The sequence below is a fragment of the Agelaius phoeniceus genome, chromosome 2, assembly GCF_051311805.1.
Source record: "Agelaius phoeniceus isolate bAgePho1 chromosome 2, bAgePho1.hap1, whole genome shotgun sequence".
Lineage (NCBI taxonomy): Eukaryota > Metazoa > Chordata > Aves > Passeriformes > Icteridae > Agelaius > Agelaius phoeniceus.
In genome coordinates this window covers 86688711-86711644 of record NC_135266.1, presented here as the reverse complement: position 1 = coordinate 86711644, position 22934 = coordinate 86688711, and the positions used below count along the sequence as shown (strand labels likewise).

At 41.5% G+C, this 22934-nt stretch overlaps 1 protein-coding gene across 14 annotated transcripts in view; it reads right to left on the bottom strand.

Moving 5' to 3' along the window:
- TENM4 (teneurin transmembrane protein 4) overlaps positions 1-22934 on the bottom strand; it is a 1543936-nt gene that overhangs the window by 88150 nt on the left and 1432852 nt on the right. For all 14 annotated transcript variants that reach the window (XM_077174070.1, XM_077174074.1, XM_077174077.1 and 11 more), the window contains 2 exons: positions 18956-19102; positions 4647-4863 (listed from right to left, as the gene is read on the bottom strand). In XM_077174070.1, the coding sequence (XP_077030185.1) occupies positions 4647-4863; positions 18956-19102 (364 nt within the window). The remainder of the gene's footprint in view (positions 1-4646; positions 4864-18955; positions 19103-22934) is intronic.

The following is a 22934-nucleotide window of genomic DNA, read 5'->3' as shown; positions in this document are numbered from 1 at the left end:
AAAGATCTGCTGGAGTGAACCCACAGCCCTCCATGAATGGGACAAAATGAGTGAAAAGAGAAGATGCTTTGAATATATGCATAGAATCAGAGAATGGTTTGTGTTGGACATTAAAGACCATCCAGCTCCAATGCCCTCCCATAAGAAAGGACACCTACCACTAGATCAGATTGCTCAGAGCCCTATCCAACCTGACCTTGAATACTTTCAGGGATAGGGCAGCCACAGCTTCTCTGAGCAAACTCCCTCAGGGATACTAAGGAAACATAGCAATGTTCTTCAAAATCACTTAGGAGTGACCAGAAGGACTATCAAAACATTCTGAAAAAACATTTCGATCCCCCCTATTTTCTTAGCTCTTCTTTGGCCATGATCAATATTCACAGTTTTGGTTTTGATTGGACTTGGGACCAATGCAATTTAACTTTGACACTAAACCCCATTTATTTATTTATTTATTTATTTATTTATTTATTCACAGTAAAACAGTGCACATAAGCACGTAGAGCATACCCGTCTCTCTGAGTTTCTAACTGTGCTGTGTAATCCTCTCCACCTGGATCAGTAAGGTACACTGTTCTGCCTGGCACACAGAGGGGACACAGGAAGGTTGAGTGACATGTTTACAGATGCCTTGTTACTCAGTAATGGGAAAAAATGTACAAAGTTAATTCAATCAGAATTTTAAATCATCAAAACCAGCTTTGTACGCAGACTACTGAACTGAGGGCAATTGGGGACTACTCTTGCAGCTAATAACAAATGCTGCTCTCTGATGTTTCATGTAACTCAGATGGTTATTTCTAGCTGCCCAAGTAATCAGAGCAGGTTGATATTATTGGCAGCAAGTAGATATACACAATCTGTCTCAAAAAAGGAGGGGTATAAAATACACTTACTTCAAAATTGAATGATTTGAAATTCTCTTTACAAAAGTGCCAATTCTACACATGGTTTTCTGAGGCACTTTAACCATGCCAAAATTTAGCATAAAAGACTGTGGACCAGGACTGTTCTTGCCATTTTATGAACCCTCAAAAGAGAACAAATATATCAGGTATCCTACTTTATAGTCAACTTATTGACACCACTGCATCTTGTGCTACTCCTTATGGTGATGGACAACTAAGAATGACTTAAAAACAACAAAGCTAACAGTAAGAGTAAGTGGTTTCAAAATCAATACAAGAATGACCAAGTAGTAGAGGAGTACTTGTTATCTGTTCATCAAAATGATGTGAAAAGACATTCTGCGCATTCAAAATTTAATTTAGCTACTTGCTTTATCATCATAAACACTCATTTCAATATGGGTGATGATTATTTTTTCTTCCCAAACATGAATAATATATAATTGCTGGTATTTGGGAAGAGACAAGGTCTTTGCCTTTATCCATCAGGGTAATTTATCATTGTCTTTCTTTTTCTTCTGCACTGGTGAGAGAGCTTGTCAGCTCAGCTTCTTCTTAAGAAGCCAGAGTGTAATTCAATAATAAATTCACTCACAGGCTAGCTGTCACAAGACATCCATTTATTTGTATCCATTAGGTGATCTGCACTGCTGTTCTCTCTGAAGAGTGGCTTAGCTGTGGTTTTGAAGCTCAGGAAATATATTGCAGAGATATTCAGTCACCTCCTTCATGCTGCTGCCACTTCTGCACAGGCCAGACAGGGATGCAAATGTGCCCCAGTTCCCTCAGGGTGATAATCGGTCAGCCATGACCTAGTGAAGCCTGGAGGAGCACTCAGTTCCTGGCCTGAATGGTGAATGTGCCTGTGCCACTGGTGCCCATGCAGGATACCAGACACACAGGACAGAGATCCACGCCACCTCTGTGTTGCCTGCTCATGGGGGACTGCTCACAGCAAATGACATGGATCCAACTCCAACTCTACTCCATGAGGATGATGGCGTTGGGACAGAAAGATATAGGAAGTTCCATGAACAGCAGTCAACAGTCCTGATCTACACCAAGAAGGAGACGACTTTACGAATTATCCCACCTGCAATAGGAGAGGGCTGTCCTAAAGCAAGATGCTGGAGCCCTCTATAAGAATAACTCCCTCTTGTCAGACAAACTTTTAAGCCAGCAGCTGGAAGAAGTGATGAAAACAGCTCATCTTGCCTCCAGTGGCTGCTGTGATTTTTATAGAGACACCGAGCAAGGATCCATGGATAAAAGGGATATTATCACCTGTCTGTTGGAAAGGCAACTGGTGAAGTTTCAGTGACAATGCTACTGAATAAAGGGCATATCCACACATGCAAAAACAGGCAATCTTGCCTGTCCAGACTAACTGGGTTCCAGATGGTTCCAGCCCATGCTTTCCCACATATCAGTCATTGACTACTGCTGAAGCACTGTCATTTGCAGGGTGACCAGAGGAGCTGTTCAAAGGTCCAGCTTTTTGGGAGGTGAAACAAGCAACTGAACTACAGAGAGAGGCCAAATAAGCAGAAAACCTTTGCAATGGTTGAGTTTATCCAGATCTATAGTCTATCCAGATCTTTAAGAACTAACAGGAACATGTGATGTCTTTTAAAATCCCAAAAGAGTAGTGGCATTTTCAACAACCCAACACTCTCATGAGTCTGGACCAGGTGCTGTCTCAGGGAAAAATATACCTTCTGTTGAGGTTCTTCAATGTTAGTTGCAATCACTCTTACAAATCAAGATACTTAACTTGAGAGATGCAATACAATCACAGCTTGAGGTGACATATCTGTAGACCACACTTAGTGGCACACACCCTATACTGATAACATGAGAATAGAAACCTCATAAATCATTGCTACCTCTGTATAATTCTTCATCCTAACTTAAGTAGAACAAGTTTTATTACTTCCACTGCATTTAATCAAGAGCAGTCATTAAAACCCTTCCTATCGATCTGAATCTTTGCATTCCCCCACTCCAGTAACCTACATACCAGACAAACAATTATGCTAGCAGGTGCTCATTTTGAATTCTGAATCTCTCCTGATTCAGAATTCAGATGGTTAGTAGGTCCTTCCTACATAGAGATCTATCATCAGACCTATGAAACACACGTAACTCCTGCAAGAATTTATGTTACACTAAATGACACATTCTTGCTGTTGATCCTCTGGTGGCACTCTCAGAAACAAATTCACTATATAATTAGAAATTCCCACTATTTCCCCCCAGTTCTGTATGCTGTTGAATGCAAGCAGCCCTTCAAGAGAAGCTGCAATTTTATATTTTATTGCACAAATATGAAGATTCCTATAGTTCATTAGTTGTATGGAAAGTTCACTAAGCATGTACCAAAATTCTCTGCCTGTCAGAAAGGATACATATGGACCTGATAACAGAGTCCTCTGTGGAAGTGTTGAGGAATTGCTACCCTAAATACATCAGAAGAATGAAAGGTGAGCACTTGAAGCCTGGTTTTACAGCAACAAATCACAACGCCTTGTCCAGAGTCCAGACTGTTCAGTATCCAGTACCTGCGATCTTCAGAATGCCAATGAAGGACAACAATTTGCAACATAAAAGTGTTTGGTTATAATCTGAGTCACTGTTGTCAGTTTTCTTGAACTCTGAAGACCTTGGAAGCAACAAGTATCAGGGCAAATATCACATCAGGCCAATTTCCTGACACTGCTGTGATGATGATGTCAGCCTGTAGACTACCAAAACAGGCAATATATGGGAGCTGGTACCCAAGAGATGCTGGCAGTGTCCCTCCACGAAAAGCTAGAGCTAGAGGGGCCTGAGAGGCCACTTGAGATGTAAGTGCTGAAATAAATACCCACACAAACATGAGGATTGTGTATTTTCAGTGCCAACCTATTAACTGCTGTGTGTGGGAAAGCTGAAAGTAAGCAGTTCATGACTGGGTGAAGCTCAACAGAGTTCAAACCTACGTGTTGACAGCCACCTCTAGGATCAGGGTCACTACTTCTGAAGGGCACCATTCAGGGCAGACACTGAGTGATCTAGGAATTTGACACCCCAGTTACCCTGCTACAAGAAATGATTTTCAGGGATGATCAGCCCTGACATACTGTAATATACTTAAACCAAAATCCTGAGATGCAGTCACAGAAGTGAACTGCTATGTTTTGTTTCCCAGTTCCTGTTTCTTGATGATGATTGCAGCGATAAAGAATTTCTTGATTTTAAAACCAATCTATATTCAACCTGATTGCTTATATTGCAAATCACTCTAACAGCCATCCCTAGATGGTATGATTTTCCTCAGTTCTTCTGAAGTCTCTAATATTCACACTATAGATTGCAAATAGCATTTTAGTTTCCTTCTCTTTTGTCTCTGTCAAAGGAAGATCTGTTACTGCTCTTTAGGAGATACTTGTGCACAATGTCAATCACTTCATCTAGAAGAGCTGAATGGATGCCTTTCACTCCTTGAAATAAGGAAAGTGAGGAAACATGGAACTGGTCATATATGTTGGAAGAGGAGCATCTTGCCATACTGGCTGGCAGGAAATTGTAGGTGAAGAGACAGTCAGCAGAACTACATCAGCCACAAAAGCCTTCAGGTATCTACTTCATCCAAACAATTTTCATTATTCTGCGTCTTGCTGCCCTTCCATGTCTTAAAATGGCCAAGTGGCTTATGCTTCACCACTTACTGAATCAACTCCAAAATTCACTTACCCGCCTTCAAAAGGATTGTCCCCTGGGATGACGTGAGTGCTGTCCTTGCCAATCAGGAACTTGATTCGATCATAGAAGGAATGCAAGCTCTGCTGGGAGACGGGGGCTTGCGTCTCCTGGATGATATCCAGGGGGTCCGGGGAGCCCAGGCACAGTGCATTAACGTGGCACAGTGGCTGCAAGCAGCAGTCTGGGTCCATGCAATCCACCAGGCCATCTACAGAAGGGTAAGGAACATTTTAGAGCAATGGAAACATGGAGTGCTGCAGGCTTCAGGTTGCAAGAACTCCTTCCAATCCACACAGTAGAGAAATGTGGATTTTCATCAACATTAAGTAAGGCATGTTCACTTAAAGTCACAATAAGGAACTCAAAATACACATTAATACATAACATATATATGCAGTAGTATGTAATACATGAAAACTCATATATGACACTGGGCTCTCAAAAAAGCATATTTTAGATTAATCCTAGGATGTGCCATTCCACAACTCAGTCACTTTGATAACTAACTCCAGAGCCCCCAAAGATTGTTATGGGGTTTTTTGCCAAAATACACAACTTCTGTACCCCTCTTCTAATAATAGCATCACACCAAAGCTACCAGGTTTGCTTTCAGCAGGACTAAATAGTGAATAAAGCCATGGTATCTACACGGCTGCAGAGAGATCTATACATGTAACTTAGTAAAATAGAGTAGAAAGTAAAGGATATTTTGCTGGGAAGGTGTGATCTCTTTTGACCTTGGTCACATTGATTTGATACCAACACAGAGTAACAGATTACCTCAAACTCTCAGGATATAAATCTTGCACTTTCAGCACCATTAAATTAATAGTAACAACAATAATATCAGTGGACACACATGAAAAGGCTTGCTGAGTGTACTCCAGTAAAATGAGGGTTTGCATATCTGTCAAGCCATGAAATGCAGGCAGTACCACTTCCCCTCCCACCACCATAGCAACATGCCCCATTCATTTGGAGATGCCACTGCTCATTGCAAACAGCACAGTAAAAAGCAGTGACAGGAAAAGAAATACCAAAAAAAGCTCAAAAGAGGTTTGATGAAGCATCACATTTAGCAATAAAAGTTGTTAGCATGTAGTAGAGACAGATCTTTAAATCAGATAAGGGAACTGGATGATTTTGTTCTGGGGTAATGGGATACGGAGCCCTTCACTTCCAACTCATCAGTTCAAGCAAGACAGTTTGACAGGGAATGAAAATTACTACCATGTGATGGCTGTTCCCAGACCTATGTGAAATGAGTGGTTGGTCTCTGTGTAGCTGCTGAGAGCTCCATATGTCACAGACACCACCTTTACAGCAAGCATCCTACTAACAACTCCAGCAGAGAGGCAAGAAATGAATGTGCCTGGAGAGCAACACTGCCCTGAGAGGCAGAGCCCTCCTGAAGTGGGATGAAATCCTTAGTTTTCAGAATAATGGATTTTTTTATCTCAAAGAAACAGTAAATTAAAACAAGACATTTTGTTATTATTACCGTTTGTGAGCTTCCATTTTGTCCCATTTTTACCAGTATGAATTAGAAGTCCTTTCACTAATGTTATTGGCATTATTTTGTATTTACTGCAATATAAATAGGATGAAATCGCATCTTTCATTGTTCTAGTACTTAAAATGGCTCACACGTCATGGAATTGGATTCTGTTGAGTTATACCTGTTCCAATCCTGGAATAGTTTAGTGTTTATAACATCACTGACATCATCATTTCATGTGGTTACTCACACACAGAAAGCTGAACAAGCCTGGTAGGGGCTCCCAGAGCTTCCAAGTAGGTCAAAGACAATGCGAATCTGCTCTGTGCACACATACACACACACACACACAAACACAGACACTGGGTCATTTCCACAAGTGCTCTGGACTTGCCATTAATGATAATGGGAGCACTATTAAGCCAGCAACAGTGCTTTGAAAAATCCCATCTGTTACCCACACCTCTGTCTGTCCTAACATCTCTACATCTTTATAACTCCTTGCAAAATTGCCACACAAAAAGGTTCATCTTGGACACTAAACCTATCCATTGGCCTTTTCTCTTGATGACTAGTGATAATGAAAAAGAACTAATTAGAATTTCTTTGCCCATTAAAAAAATTGCTTGCTGCAGATGATTAGATCAGTAGGATTCTGGAAGGTCAAATCTCAGATGGAGTTTGAGAGACCATTCACAGAACACTGCCCAGCTTAGATGCAACAGGCTTAGTCACAGCTACCTACTAAAAAAAAAGAAAAGAAAAGAAAAACAAACAACAAACCAGCCTTGTTACTATACTGACTACAATTTCAAGCAAGATAAAATGTTGTCATTTTCTCACACACATTAATAATGTTTTCTAAGGCTACAGACACTTGGCTGAAAGGATGGCAAACCAGCTGTACCATACCTCTTCATTAACCTGTCTTTTTTCCAGGCATCAGAAATGTGTTTTGAGGCCTGAAGCTGCAAGACAGCAAGAAAATGTTGTCTTTGCAGGAAACTGTAGATAAATGTTTGAAGAATAGATGCAGAGGACAATGTTTTGAACAGGTGAGAATGATGAGGACTCATCTGCAGATAAGACTTTCAACTAATGTGTTTTGGACCTAAATGGAATAAATTGAGGAAAACTACACCAGAAAGGTTTGTCACTGATGTCCTAAATTCATGAAGGCACTTGAGGGCTGAAATGGTGTTTAGCTACTCAACTCCCTCTAATACCAAAAGCAGTTTCAGGACAGAGCATTTCTTTAGCTTAGGAAAATGTAATGGCTATTTTTGTCTGGGTCATGCAGAACAGCAAGAGTTAATCTACAAGATCATAAGTAGTGATGTCTGTGCATACTGTTTTCTTGGGGTTTTTTATTGTATGGTCGAAAAGTCATCCAAGTGGTACCCTACAGCAACTTGTCAGCAGATATAATGACAGTGTACACAGCTATGACTTTTCATGCCCTGAGATCTCTCACTGGATCCATCAGAAGAGTGAGGATAAAGTGACATTTGCGAGAAGCTCCTGACCCATAACTCTGGCATTAACTGTCCAATTCAACAAAACAATATGAAGTTGTAATTCAAAACACCTTTGAAATCCATAAAGCATAAAGGTGAATTTTCATAAGAGATCAAAGCAAATTTTTCAGACAGGTAACAGAGAAAGGTGAACATGGGGTCAATGCTCTCTTCACCCCAAGTTTAGCAGCAGCAAAGCCACAGAAACCCATCACCTGCATGTGGATTCCTAACTCCAGTAGCTCCCAGAGCACAGGTAGGCTGCATAGTAAGTTCTTAGTTATGGATGCCTTTATACAGCCCTTGGTTTTAAAAAGTGACAGCTTCCTTAATTAAGTATAACTGTAATATGACCATGGCACTTCAAAGCAGAGAACAAATGTGTTGCTGAATTATCTCTGTGAGAAGTTTAAAGTCTTGCATAGGGGGATTACTGCAATTCATATGTTTTAAGGCTAATATGATCAGCTTGTCTGACCTCTTATGCCCATAGGCTGTTGATTTTTTCCCATCCAGAACTGGATTAAATCCTGTGTTTTAGAAAAATATCTCATATACCAAAGAAAGCTGAATACAGTGAGTCAACCACTTCCTCCAAGAAACTTCTGAAATGCTTAATTACTGCTAGGGAACTGTGTCATATTTCAAGGTTGGATTTGTCTAACTCTGGTATCCCACAACTGGTCTTGTCTGACCTTTGTCCATAAAGTTACCATAGTTCCTTCTGCCCTGCATGCTCTGATGTCTTTTCCATGTGCAAGTACCTCCACACAGAATAAAAATCCTTGTTGTTTCATTTCAAATCTTTTCTCTGAACAGCTGAGGAAGAACAAAATTCCCAGTTTAAGGTTTGTTTCCCATCCACTGGATGTTTTGGTGTATGACATCCTTTGATCTCTTTCCAGTAATTTCACATCTTTTACGTGTGGACACCAACACTGGACACAGAACTATGTCAGCAATATTGGGTGCAGAAAAGAGACCACTTCCTCTTCCCCAAAGAATTTTTGGGCTTCTATACTCCTAAGGTTCACAGAGGTGAAGCTACAAAAGCCTTGCACTGAGAACTCATGTTGAGACAATTACCTCCAGTGACCTCAAAATCCTGTTCTGAGTCATTGCTTCTCAAGAATCTCTCAACCCTCCAGTATAACATCATTTATTTGTTCCCAGGGCTGTTTTGCATTTTGCTGCATTATGATATATTTTGTTTGTGACCTTGCAGTGATGTGAGTCAGATCACTCTGTGTCAAAAGATCAGGTACGTTATTTACCACCATACTGAGCTTTAGGTGACCTAAAAATTTTACCAGGAGAGAAGTAAACTATATTCTAAGACAATAATAAAAATGCTGAGTAGGGCTGGATACAACAACCAATTCCAAGGGATCCCTACAGAAACATCTTCAATCATGGATGCCTTCCAATTAATAAATTAATTCAGAGATGTGTCACTAAGCCAGATTTTAAGACATCTCTTGTGTTCCTTCTGATTTCCAAGCAACGGGAATTTTTGAGACATCTTGAGACTGTTTATGCATTCTATATACACATATATATCCTTTGACAGTCCTCCTAAAACCAAACCCAAACTCTTTTGTCCCACTTCCTTTGCATGAAGCCTGAAATAACTACCTTTTTGCAATCTTAGAGTTACCATGGGGTGAATCAAACCACTGTTGTTGTGAAAAGGGAGCCACTGGCAAGACATTGTCACATCTGGTAAATAATGTGTTCAGTGGTTTGCATCTTTCACTAACATTCAAGTAATCAGAGAATAAAGCAGAGTGGATGGTACCTCTACAGGTCATCTTGTGAGCCCTGGCTCATTCCCTGTAGAGAGGGACATGAAGGAAAATTAATTGGGCTCAGCAGAAACCCTTTCTTTTCTGCCATTGAGGATAAAGCAGCTCCAATTTATTCAGCCAACATTGTATTTTAGGGGACCAAGACCATTTTTATCAGGTAATCTGCACTCTTTATATCACTATACAGTGAGTTTTATTTTGGGATGACTTATCTAGCTCTTATCTTGTGGGTGGAGTTGCAATTTTTTTTTAGAATGAGGCTCTGACTCCCTTAAAGACTGCAAATCCACCATTCCCATTAGTGAGCTCTTCAAACTACTACTTTAGACTGCAAACTCCCTGGGAGTAGAGACTGTCTTTTTATTTTCTGTTCACAAAACATCTGTTCTAGTCTCAAAGGGCTCTGAAGTGTCAGCACAACCCAATGAAATAACCACAATTGTCATTAAAGTTTTGTATCTGCAGTGTATGCTCAGCTTTTTCTTCATGGGAGCATTGTTTCATGGAGGGGGCTGAACACCAAAGGTATCTGTGTCTTCTTGGAGCAGGACCTCAGCCTAATGAGTGTAACATTTGCATAATGCCAGCTGGAGAACAACTGATTTTAACTGACTTTAAACACTCGCTATGACTATCAAGACAGCAACACTAGATAATGACAACAGATGGAAATACTGACCTCACTCAAGAATTTCACAAGATACTCCTTATCATCACTGCCTTCCACAAATAGTCACCTGGATACCAAATTTAAGAGGAGCTAAAATTACTTGGCTTTCAAACACTGCTCATGACCCATCACTTTCTGAAAATCACGTCCTTTATGACGTTTGTCTGTATGATGCATGCAAAAAAAAAAAAAATCCACCCAAACCAACCAGATATTTTAAAATTCCTGCAAAATAATTACTCTTCAGCAGTAATGGAGCTACTTGCTGTCCCTGCCCTCCTTGAGTAGTTGCTGCACTTGGTGGCTGAAAAGTGCTCACAAATCCCACAGTAGTCTCATTTCTCCTTCGTGTCCATGCAGTCAGCTTCCAAGTTCTTCACTCACTGCCATGCAGCACCCAAAAGGTGTCAAGAATTAGAGCTTTGTACAGAAGCAAAGGCCTGATTTTGAGACATTGCTTCTGCAGTAAACAAGATCAGCTAAGAGCTGATCTTGAAAGCTAATAAAATTTCCAATTAGCTGTGACTTTTCATGGCCCTACAATTGTGTTGGCTGATTTAATGGGCAGTGTCTTAAGTGGCTGAGACTGAATTATTGAGCATTTCTACGGAGTTATGGATGCAGCAACAAAAATCAGTTATGCTAACATCACCAACAGAATGCAAATAACCTGCAGCCAGAGGTGGTGTTATTATGTGTTTAAGCAGACTCTGACAGGGTGCTGCATGTCAAGTCTCAGGCTGGAACAGGCAGGCCATGGGTAGGGATGGACCTGTTTATACACAGAGAGCATTCTGTGAACTGTGATGCACTTTGGGAGCCCCAGGCAGGCAGGCAGTCAGAGGGAGGTGGGCTTAAGGAGCCTGATTAGGGTGAATCTGGGACAGCACACATGACAAACTCAAGGATTGCTCCTGCCAAAGACCATGACACTTTTTGTTACTGACTGCAATGGGATGAGCCTCTATGAGAAACTGTATTCGGCAAAGCAAAACTAGGAAGTAAAACCAACAATAAAACCCCATTGTCTCCCATGGGAGAATTTCCACTGGCAACAAAAGAATAAAATGCACTGATTATACAAATAATCGTGTCTCTTGCCTCATCCAGTTCTTATCTTTCAGTTCCCTTTCTGTGCCATTCATCAGGCAACATTATCACTTTTTGTGGGGACACTGTCTTGTCCTGTGATGCTTTTGGATGAATTATTGGGAGAGTTTGGGTGGGAAAGGTTTTAAATGTAAATGCTCAAAGGTAAAGATAACAAAGTCTTAGTCTTACCCTTGAGCAAATCAGGTTTTACTCTTTCAGTTCTAATCTAAACTGGTTTAGAGGAAGGCTCTAAAGGTACTTGCACAAACAAGTTATTGTTCACGTGGATGTTTGTGCTGATAAAGGTTTTACAGGAATAATGATGTTCTGATCCAATTCCTGAGCTGAGGACTGACACTCCATTTACTTGAATTGGATTTGGGGAATAAATGGATTTTACTCCAGTGCTTTCAAAGATAAATTTTACTTATTCAACAAGAGTTGCAGCTTTTGGTTCCCCTTTAAGGAGACAAAGGAAAACAAAACACAACTGTAAGGAACAATGGCAATATGACTGTTAACTCCCTGTGTTCACGTTAGCTATTCATATTCTCTTTGCTCCTTCTATCCCACCTGCTCTGTTTTGATTTCACCTGAATAAGCTTCTCACTGCTTGTATCTGGGCTAAATTAGATTGCTGGCTGCCTGGGAAAGGAATTGCCCTCACTTCTTTCTCTAAGTGTTCAGCACTTGTTTGCAAATTTGAAATAACACAGTCATATGTAATAGCAGTCAAGTGTTTGAATTACAGGACTCCTTGGGCTCTTGTGCAGAACCTCTGTGGGGATAGTCACTACAGAAAGACTCTGCAAAATGTTCATCCTAATCCAGAGTTACATTCTTTAAAAAAACATCTGAATAGAGAAAGAAAGGAAGTGGAAGGAGGAAATGACAGAAAACACACGATAATCACCACTGTCTGGCATAAACCAGACCTGTAATAATGTGTTTAGAATCTACAAGTTCACAGCAACCCGCAGCTCATCACTGCTCTGGAGAATAGAGTTGATGCAGCTGGTTTCATGGGCTTCTTCCTTTCTCCAAGCAGATTTTTAACAGCCAGCAAAGCAGCATATAAACCAAGCAACCTAGGATTTGAGGGAATTGCATGAAGCTGAGCAAGGCGTGTGAGGGCCTTTTCTAGCTTAGGAGAGACTGTGTCCTGGGGTGCATCAGGCATAGCATCATCAGCTGGGTGAGGGAGGGGATTGTCCCACTCTGCTCTGCACTGGGGCGGCCTCACCTCAAGGCCTGTGTGCAGCTTTGGGCACCACAATATAAGAAAGGTATTAAGCCATTAGAGTGTACAAAGGTGGGCTGTGAGGAATGCGAAGGCTCTGGATGGGAAGCTCTATGAGATGTGGCTGAGGTCACTTGGCTTGTTCAGCCTGGAGGAGACTGAGGCTAGACCTCATCATGGTTTGAAGTTTCCTCTCAAAGAGAAGAGGAGGGGCAGGCACTGATATCCTCTCTGTGGTGACCAGTGACAGGACCCGAGTGAGTGGCATGAAGCTGTGTCAGGGAAAGTTTAGGATGCCTATTAGGAAAGGGTTCTTCACCCAGAGGGTAGCTGGGTACTGGAACAGGCTCCCCAGGGAAGTGGTCACAGCACCAAACCTGACAGAGTAGAGGTTGTTCTGTGCAGGGCCAGGAGCTGGGATTAGATGATCTTTATGAGCCCCCTCCAGCTCAGGATATTCTATGATTCTGTGACTAGCATTTGGACAGGACAGTAAGCACAAGTTGATTAACTGTGATGGTGTTCACAGGGGTTTTCAGGATGAGGGAAGAGACGTAGATCTGACTCCATATTTCAGAGGGCTTGATTTATTATTTTATGATATATATATTACATTATAACTATAGTAAAAAGAATAGAAGGAAAAGTTTCATCTCAGAAGGCTAGCTAAGCTAAGAATAGAAAGGAATGAATAATAAAGGTTTGTGTCTCAGACAGAGAGTCCAAGCTAACTGGGCTGTGGTTGGCCATTAATTGTAAACATCCAAGATGGGCCAATCACAGATGGACCTGTTGCATTCCACAGCAGCAGATAACCATTGTCTACATTTTGTTGCTAAAGCCTCTCAGCTTCTCAGCAGGAAAAATCCTAATGAAAGGATTTTCATGAAAAGATGTCTGTGACAATTAACCTGATCGACTGTCATGCAATAGTGTACCTGAAACTGCCTCCTTCAGGAGTCAAAGCACATCTTAAAAGTGATTCCTCTGAGCAAAAGTAACTCAGAACTTATAAATGTTTTTGGTGGGAACAGTGGTTTCACACCCTCAGCAGCTGAGAGATTCTTGTCACCAAGGTCTCTCACTTTCCTGGCAAGTGCTGCAAGTGTTAAGCTACTGTTGAAAAGTTCACCCTAACATGCTCTGACTGAATCCAAGCCAATTTAAGCAATCATTTGAAAACATCTTGGAAAGTGGTCTCAGATAACTCAGATATTGGCATGTTTCTCAAATCCTGGTCAAGAGGAAAGTGGCCATGCAGTCTATGCAATGTTCCGCATAGTCAGTGCAAAACCTTAGGATTCTAAGGGGACTTTCTGTCTCACAGAAATTGCAGCGGTTTCCCTTAGATGCTAAAGTAGGTCTGGTAGAGCTTTCCTGAATTTCTGCTTTAAACACTGGTGCTCAAACTCTGTTTAAGCATCTTTTGAAGTGCAGAAATGCTTTGTGATTTAAGTGTCCAATCTGTTTTTTTCTGAAGCTGGTTCATGTCACCTTCTGTTACATTTTGTGTAAAAGCAGTGCCTCCTTCCCATAACTTAGCTCTCTCATTTCAGCAGACAATGCTAGGTTTCCCTCAACACAGAGAGCATTTTCATAGCTTCTTTCTGAATCTATTAATCAAAGGCATTTCATTAAGGACTCCTTCAAAGTACCAGGAGCTCTCCCAAGGTGTCAAGACAAGACACTGCTAGACCCCCCAGTTCACAACACATAATCCTCTCCAATGGCATGATAAACACATGCTCCAGGATGCCGGAATGCCCTGGGTGAACAATGCTCTCCTGCCAGCCTTGCTGCCAACAACCAGCCACAGGAGACACCCTGTGTTACCATCCAACACAAAATCAGCAAAGAGCTGAAACCTGAAAATGTGAACTGGTCATTTTATCTGAGGATGAGTCAATTAACAGTCACCATGAAACAGAGGAAGAGAAGCTGGGTGATTTCTAACAAATTATACCAGCTACCCAATCTTTTAAGTACAGCAGGCTTTCTAATCCTTTTAGCAGTGCTTTGTGGCTCCTCCAAGATGACCCTGTTGTTTGACTGGATCTATCTGTGATGAAAAATGATAATTTATGATGGCTGTTTTCCCAGGTGCATTCAGATCTCAATATTTCCCTCCACAAATGTAGCCAGCACATTATTGTGTAATTTTTTATGGTTTTGAGGAAGCAGACAGCTCACACACCACGCCCAGGAGACAATCTTCTCATCTATTAAAGCCAAGGGCATGAGGGCAAAAAGAAGAAAGGAAGCATCAGAAAGCACCCCACTACTTTGTCTGCAGCTCAACCATTTGCAAAGACAAAGGCTTGCATTCTGGGGTTCTCCTGGATTCTTTACTGTTCCCTTTAAAACCCTGAGACTAACTTCAGATGTAACCCCTATGCACTGCAAAGATCAGTGCAGACTTCTGCCAGCTCTCTAACACTATTTGGCATGTGGTGGACAGATGGTGAACACATGGGTGTTAAGAAGGCCAGAGTGCTGTGCCAAAGTTTCTCTTGTGAAAGATTTGAAATGCTGTTGTTCCAGAGCATTATGTAAGTCTCCACCTTACCACAAGCACTACCTGATCCTTGAACAGGGCAAGGCACTGTGGAGCTGCCAGTGGGCTTTGGTACAGTTAAACAAACATCACTGATTTGCCTCAGAGAAACCATTCCTGAATTACACTGTCCCTGAAGTGACCTGATCACTGCTCCAGGGATGGGAGATTAAGGCAACCTTTAGTTGTTCTGGTCCAGGAGGATAAGTCAAGGAAAGCATACAAATGGCTCCACCTGCTAGCTTTTGGGAAGCATCTGGTGGAGCACAGACTGAACTTGCAAAGGCAAAATGGGGCCATGGGTACATTGGAACTCTCTGTTTGTCCTAGGCTAAATGAGACATAAACTGAGGGGAAGGAGCTTCGCTAATACAATTCTTGCAGAAAAAGAAAGCAGGATGGTTTATTTCTCTCAGTCCCAAAGGAAGATTGTTGACCAGATGACAGCTAAGAAAAATGAAGTTTCTATAGTTTTATTTAATGGTGTGCAATATATATTATGACAAGCCAGGCTTATTTGACTGGGAAGGCTATCTATCTATCTAGCCATCTATCTACCTATTTAATCCCTTAACCACTAACACTCACCTTTGGACGTATTTCAGTTGGGAAGAGGCAGTGGAGAAAAGCAGACAACTGAACAGAAACTGCTAATCAACATGAAGGTTTAGATAATATTGTGAACACTGTCATTTCAGACATATTTTTCATATGACAAAAATATTGCCTCTTGCCTTCCACAAATAAGGTAGATTCAAGTTTGACAGAGTTCAGCAGCTGCTCAGGAACAGGAATTGTTTAAAGCAGAAAATGAAGGACGGGTCGGTTCCAGTTCCTGGAAAACCAGCAAGCTTCACTCTACCTGGAAGACTTGGCTACTCTGGAGAAGCCCCAATGAACAACAAAGACCCTCAAATAAAGTAACTGTGTTGAACTTTTAGACCAAATGAGCAATTTCAATTAACATCTGTAGTCCTCTCATGATTTCACCTCAGTGTGATTTTCTCTTCATGAAAACTTATTGAAATGGAGAACTGGACAACTCTGGCTCTCAAACAGTTAGATGATTTCTCCAGAACAAGGACAGGTAACACAGCTTTGCTGTTCAACAGTATATTCATGAGATTAGTTAAGAATATCCTCTCTTCCCCTCAGTTTTTCCCGTACACTATGTTCTTAACAGAGGAGTCTACCAATGCAACAGAGCCCATATTTAGCCTATGGAATACCAGCCTCTTCTCAAGGTATTATCAAATGCCATTAACTCTACTTTTAGGACTTGTCACAGAAGATAATTTCCTTGATTTTTTAAACTTTCAAACTTATTCTTCAAGTACATGACAGAACAGTCAGTGTGGGGTGAGACATATAGGTACTACCTGTCACACCTACTCTTAGGTAGTGAGTGTTTGCAGCCATGAATTAGAGGTTATTTTCTGCTGAAGTGAGGCAAGAACCACTTTTCTCATCTTGTTTTAAAGAAACACCTCCTGTTTGTTGCAATACAGGTGGCCTCTTAGGTCAAATGTACAAAATCTTGGCCTTTTACCCAGATTGTTACAGCTCTGTCATTGCACTGTTTTTCCTTAACTGATACTGGATGATCACCTGCTCTCAGTTACTCGCTACAGCTTCTTTCAAGTTGATGGGCTTGGTTTTTAAAAGTGTAAACAAAGTGGACCTGGGTGTGAAACCCAAGTGCTAGCTTTGATAAATGACACTTTGTGGAGAGGGAACTGCACTCAGAAACAACTTTTTACTAGCCTTAACAAAGATTAAATTTCACCAAGTTTCTTTCTGAGTGACTCCTGCTCAGCTTGTTATTGTTTATCTGAACAGCCTCCAAATTTAAGAGCCGAACACACCCTGTAATTTAGCACCCGTCTCCCTCAGGGTATGATTAGGCTGGGAGCTGATGAAAAAGTTTCTGACTTCAGCTCCCATTATCCTGAGGAATTTCCGGCTGTAGAGATTTTGATTAGCAGACACTTGACACCATAGTGTAGGAGCCAGGTATGAGCTCAGGCAGAGTGAACCCCCCGGTACTGTGAACAGGCTCACTAACCTCTTTCTCACCACTCGTGATATCCATTTTGACTAGGTCAGTTGTTTGACTTCTAAAGCTTCATGGAAGGACTTCTACCTCCATTACCAACATTCATGAGCAAATCCCACGTTTGGATCCTTTCCAGTGAACCAAAATAAACCACCTTTCTTCAGCCCTGAGCATGCATCACTCCAGTGTATGTGACAGAATTCCAAAAGGTGGAGATGGCACAGTGCTCATTGAAGAGAGCCCTTAGCAGTAATACAGCCAAATCAAAGGCACAGTGTATGACTGATTATCTGTAATCTGTAATGCACACCATGTACATTTTCTTTTTTTTGAGCGTACCAAGAGTAAAGTCAACACCCATTTGTGGGCTCTGACACATGAACAAGCTGCCACAAGTAAGTTACAACCTATCAGTTGCTCTGTTCTTGCTGTGCACACCACTGCTCCACACAGGTTCACCAAATGCCAGTTCGTAGTTGATGTGCACTAACTTGTAAACCTGTCAATGCCTTTTGTCTCTCCCGTGTACACCCGCTGTCCTGCAGGCTTGCAAGGCAGCTCATTTCAAGGTGAGGGTAACCCAGGTAAAAAGGTTAACCCTTGATTCAGGAGATATAAAGAGATGCTCAGGGTCTTTTCATGCTCTTTGTGATATCATACAGTTATGATTTACATGGTGTGTTAGGCTGGATTACTCCTTCTGTCTCTCTCTTACTAAAAACTTCACATGGCTTTTGCTGGTTATTTTTTTCCATGGAAACTGGGACTGACCTTTGGTCTATTTACCATACTTTTACACATCTGATGTGATGACCTTTATTGCTGCCCTGTGTTAGCTGTAAATAGAAAAGACAAGTACAGTGATATTCAGTTCCATATGAGGTAAAAAGCCATCTTTGTTTTATAGTGTGTACTCTTTGTATGGTACTCAAATTTTTCCATCTTTTCTAATGGGCTAATTTGGTCCATTTGCCATGCCAGATGTGCAGAAGTATTTTAAATATTCAATCAGAATCACAGTTGTTGTGAAGCAGATAATCACAGACTTGGCTTGGCTATTTTTTTTAAACTGTACTGTTCTTGTGAATATGATAAAACAGAGGCTTGCAAAATGCAGTCTCCACTTCACAGTCTGGGTCCTGGCCCAGACTTGTGGTTTACAAAGCCTTTTGCTGAGTGACAACACAACAAATTATGCAGTCTCCCTTATGCCTTAAATTTAATATCTCATCTCCTGCTCTCTAATTCAAACCTTCACACTGCACCACAGTTTCCTTTGTAATGAGATAACTCTGAATATTAAGTTTGCATTACACAGAGCTATTATTCACAGGCCTGACATCATTACATATGGAACAGTAATCAATAAAACATGGTTTGAGAGGGATTGGATGGCTTGTGGGCATGGGGATCAGTCACCCAAGTCTCTAAGTTTATGAAAAATACCCATCCAAAGTCAGTAGTGACCAACTGCAGAGCCTTGATGAAAGCCTCAGGCAGTGAGGGCAAAGTTTGAACAGTCAGGGATGTTCACTGCCTGAGGTGGTCCCATCGTGTCACTGCTGAGCCACTTGGCTGGAGTAGAGGGACTGGACAGGTGCACAGCCTCCGCCTGCTCTCTGCTCTATGGACTTGATTTGAAGACAAACAAATGTCCCTCTTCAGCCCTGGCACCCCAGATCCAAACCCATTTAATTTGAATTCCAATCCACTCTGGCTGAGTCAGCCTGGCAGATTTTGCTGTCTGCTCTCTACCAGCTGTCAAAAAACAATCTGCCCTGCAGAATCAAGTCCAGATGACTGTTCAGTGTGAGAGGTTTATAGGCTCTGTGAAGCCTGACATATCACATGTGCTTGTGTCCTACCTCCATCGTTGTCTTTCCCATCACCGCATGCCGTCTCCATGGAAGTGTCACAGCCTGCTCCTCTCCAGCCCAGCTGGCAGACGCAGTGCCAGCCGTTCATGTCCAGAGTGCATCTGCCATTGCCATTGCACAAGCCAGGGCATCCCTCTGCAAGGCAAACAGCCACACGTTCAAACACACTCAAAACACAAAGCAACATAGCCTGGAAAGGGCCTCATTAAACAGCTCTTTCCCTTTGCCTTCAGTTGATTTCTCCAGTCCCATTTGGTGTCTTCCCACCTGGAATGAACCCGCTTTGGTGTCAGGATGGGGGTGACTACTCAATGGGCAGCTGCTTCTGGCTCTCCCAGGAGGTCCTCATAGCACAACCACACTCACTGCACTGAGGGAATGGTGAGTTTCAGGGGGGCACTGAGATATTCCTGCTTCACTGGTTGCAAAAGCAAGGCAGCACATTGCCCTCCGAGCCTCTCAAAACATTTGATATGTGGAGACTAGTACTTGGGGTTACCTAAGTTGCATTTGGGATTAAAGTTCACAACACCCAGCAGAATAAAGCAGATGGCTTTCAATAATTCTGAGATCTCAGACTGGTAAGCATTCAAAACCAGCTGGAAAGGGAAAGGTAGAAAATATTTTGAAGACATACAGTTTCTTTACTATAGTAATTTTGGGAGGGATTCATCTGATCTGGTTCAAATTAATCTAAAACTGAGATACCTTCAACTCTCTGTAGTCAGCAGAGAAACAGACTGTCCCAGGGCAGAAGACTCCTCATGTGGGTTTGATGCTCATGGTGATGAGCTAAAGCATGTTCTGGAAACATCCATTTCTCCCCAGTGATTAGAGAGAGTCACTGTACAGAGGCAGGCATTTTACAGTTGATAAAATTTAGTTAGGGAGGATGAACACCAACCTCCCCGTCTGCTCACTAGGGTTTGGTTTTCTCATCTGATGTCCTCCTGCTGAGATTTTTGTACTTCCCCCCCACCCCTTCAAGGAAACAGCAGAGTAATTTCCACAGTAAGCAGTGGTGTGAGGGAGGCTGCTTAGCTTAAACCCCTCTGGAGGCTTTTTACCTGCCAAGCTCAAAAATCTTTACCACCAAGCTGTCAGAAATGTAAGAGACACTTAACAGCTTAGGAAACTGAAGTACAAGGGACTGAAGTGACTGTGAAGGTCACTCAGCAGGACTGATTACACCAGGGAAACAATTCAGTCTTCCTAAGCCCTGTTTTAATGCTTTCTCTATTTATATGTGTGTAGTGCTATCCTGCCACATAGTCTGAGTTTTTTAAGGTCCTCAGCTTTGCAAGACAGGTTTGTGAACCTGTGTGAACGACACAGACCTATCCTGTGCTAAAGGACAGTGAAGAGGTGTGCATTGTGTCAACACCTGTTTGACCATATGATGTGTGAGGGTCTCCACAAGGCAGAGCTGGGACCCCATCTAGAGCATCCCATGTCATAGTGTGTCCTGCACTGGGGAAATGGGGCTTAGAAATTTCTTTCAAACAAAAAAACAAACCTTTTTTTAGGACTGTTTTTTTAACAAGTGACTGATATACATGGGCCAAATGGAAAATGAAACAAAGGTGGTAAGGAAAAGTCTTTTAGAAGGATCTTATAAATATATTTCTCCTTTACAAACAAATTTGTTGCATTTCAGTCTTTTAAATGTGTATTCTGGGATGCAGCAAATGTGTTTGTATGTGTCAGCATGCTGTTGTGTATTTTGGTATTTACACACTATATTAGTATTTGTATACTACAGAAGAGCTATTTATAAGCAAGGCTACTTGAAATTCTTAATTTTAATATCCCTCCTTTAGTTACATACAACAGCCCCAAACATTTAACCATTTAATCAGATTTTTTCCATGCTACAGCTAATTTATATATTTGATCCCTTTACTTACTTTCAGTACAAGCTGAAAGCATTCAGCTATTTTGAGAATGAAAGAGGAAGAAGTGTATTAACTAATCTCCTAAAATTACTTGGCTAGGTAGGTAATCCCATTTTGGAGTAGATATATCCAATTTGGATGAGACCATCCTGACAGTAGAGATAGGAGTTTTTCCCCTCTCTAAAAATCACAGAATCGTAGAACAGTTTGGGTTGGAATGGGCCTAAATGGTCATGGAATTCCAATCTCCCTGCCATGGCCAGGAACACCTTCCACTAGACCAGGAAGCTTGAAGACCAGTCCAATCCGGCTCTTCAAGTGGTGGGATATCCACAGCTTCCCTGGGAAACCTGTGCCATTGCTTTGGTTTGTCTGGATGAAAAGCCTCTGAAGAAATCTTGATTTATGTGTATACTGGATGGCTCCATTAGAGCTTGGCTGGTGCATCACCACTGAGCACACCTCTTGTTTTTACTCCTCAGACTCTCTAAAACCTTTGCCAAAAAGTTCTCTTCTCTCCTACAGTTGCAGAGACTGGGCAGAACAAAGGGGCTGTAGTGTTGACCTGGATAGGAGTGAAGTGAGAACCAGAAAGAGTTGGATGAAATTGAAGACACTATGATCTTGGCTCATTGAGAAGTGCCCGGGAAATGTAAGGGAAAACTAATCATCTAGCTATGAAAACAAAGACCTCATACAGAACTGCATGTGCTCTACTCTCCCAGGCTTAGGAAAAAGGAAATTTGGAGTGGCAGAAAACAGATGCAATGGTTTGGAGGAAGCACTTTTGGCATCTGAGGAAATGGGAAGAGCTTGATTTGTCTTTCCTTGGACAATAGTGGCTGAAAAGACTATAATTTTTTTTCCCAAAAGTTAATGAAACACATAAACATTGAGAAGGGAAAACTTCTTAAAAGCTATTTAAGGTAAAGAGAGTATTGCTGGCACAAGAACAAATGGACATAAACCAAGTATGAATAAATTCTGGCTGGAAATTAGGAAAAAAATCATTTGCAAGGATCAAAGGAATGAAGTTCTGGAGCAGACTCCCTGTGGGAGTGTTAAGGAGAAGATTCTTCAGTTACTTTTCCATAGAGCTTGGTAAATTTATATAAAGTTTTACACAATGTGTCCTTGCCAGCAGAAGACTGTACTCTAACTAAGGAGACCCCTTTCAATCCTATGTGAATTTTGTGTGCAAGTCATTGTCTATATGAAACATGCTTGAGAGTATTTGAATGGACTTTCAGGATTTACTCGGAAATCTTCTTGATCTGCACGCAGAGAAAGTAAGCCAAGCATTTCAGAAAGAGGACAAGCAGAGGAAAAGCATCAGTCAGGAGAGGAGAGGAGAGACGAGAGCAAGTATCTCATAAGATTATGCCTTCCCAAAATATCTATTCTTCTTCTTGAATACTACAGGAATCCAGGGTGCCCTGATGAGAGATAAGCATCTGTAGATACCTAAAGTAGGGTAACTTCTCCTGCAATTTTATACTCTACTGTCTTAGCACCCTTTAAGTCCAGAAAGTAAGTTTGTCCCTTCCCACTAAGGAGAATGTGATCTCTGGTTCTTAGCAGATAAAGCTCTTCCAAGGAACCAGAAAGTTCTTGCTTTCCTGATGACAGAAATGGCTCTTCACAGGTATAGGAACATAGAGATTTTCCAGTGTTTACCATTACATTACACAGTTCATTAAAATTTCAATGCTGTGAGGATTAAACTGAACCCCTAGTATCATGGTTTGGTAGGAGAGCAGATATTTTAAAGATGAATAGAGAAAGTAAACCATTAATAGGGAAAAAAAATACAGCAGCTGTTAGAGGACTTGGGCTTTCAGAAAGTTAGAAGACAACAGAGATGCATAAGCCAATATATCCAGGATAATGGACCTATAAGTACTAACATTTCTGAAGTGGTTCAGTGCACAGAGACTTCACCATCACTTACACTACACAGATAGGATGGTACAATCTTCCTCATTCCACAGACAGTGCACTTCAAAGCACTTGATGAAAAGATGATACAAAATAAACTTTATCCTCTCCTTTCCCCCATGCTGGGGAATAAA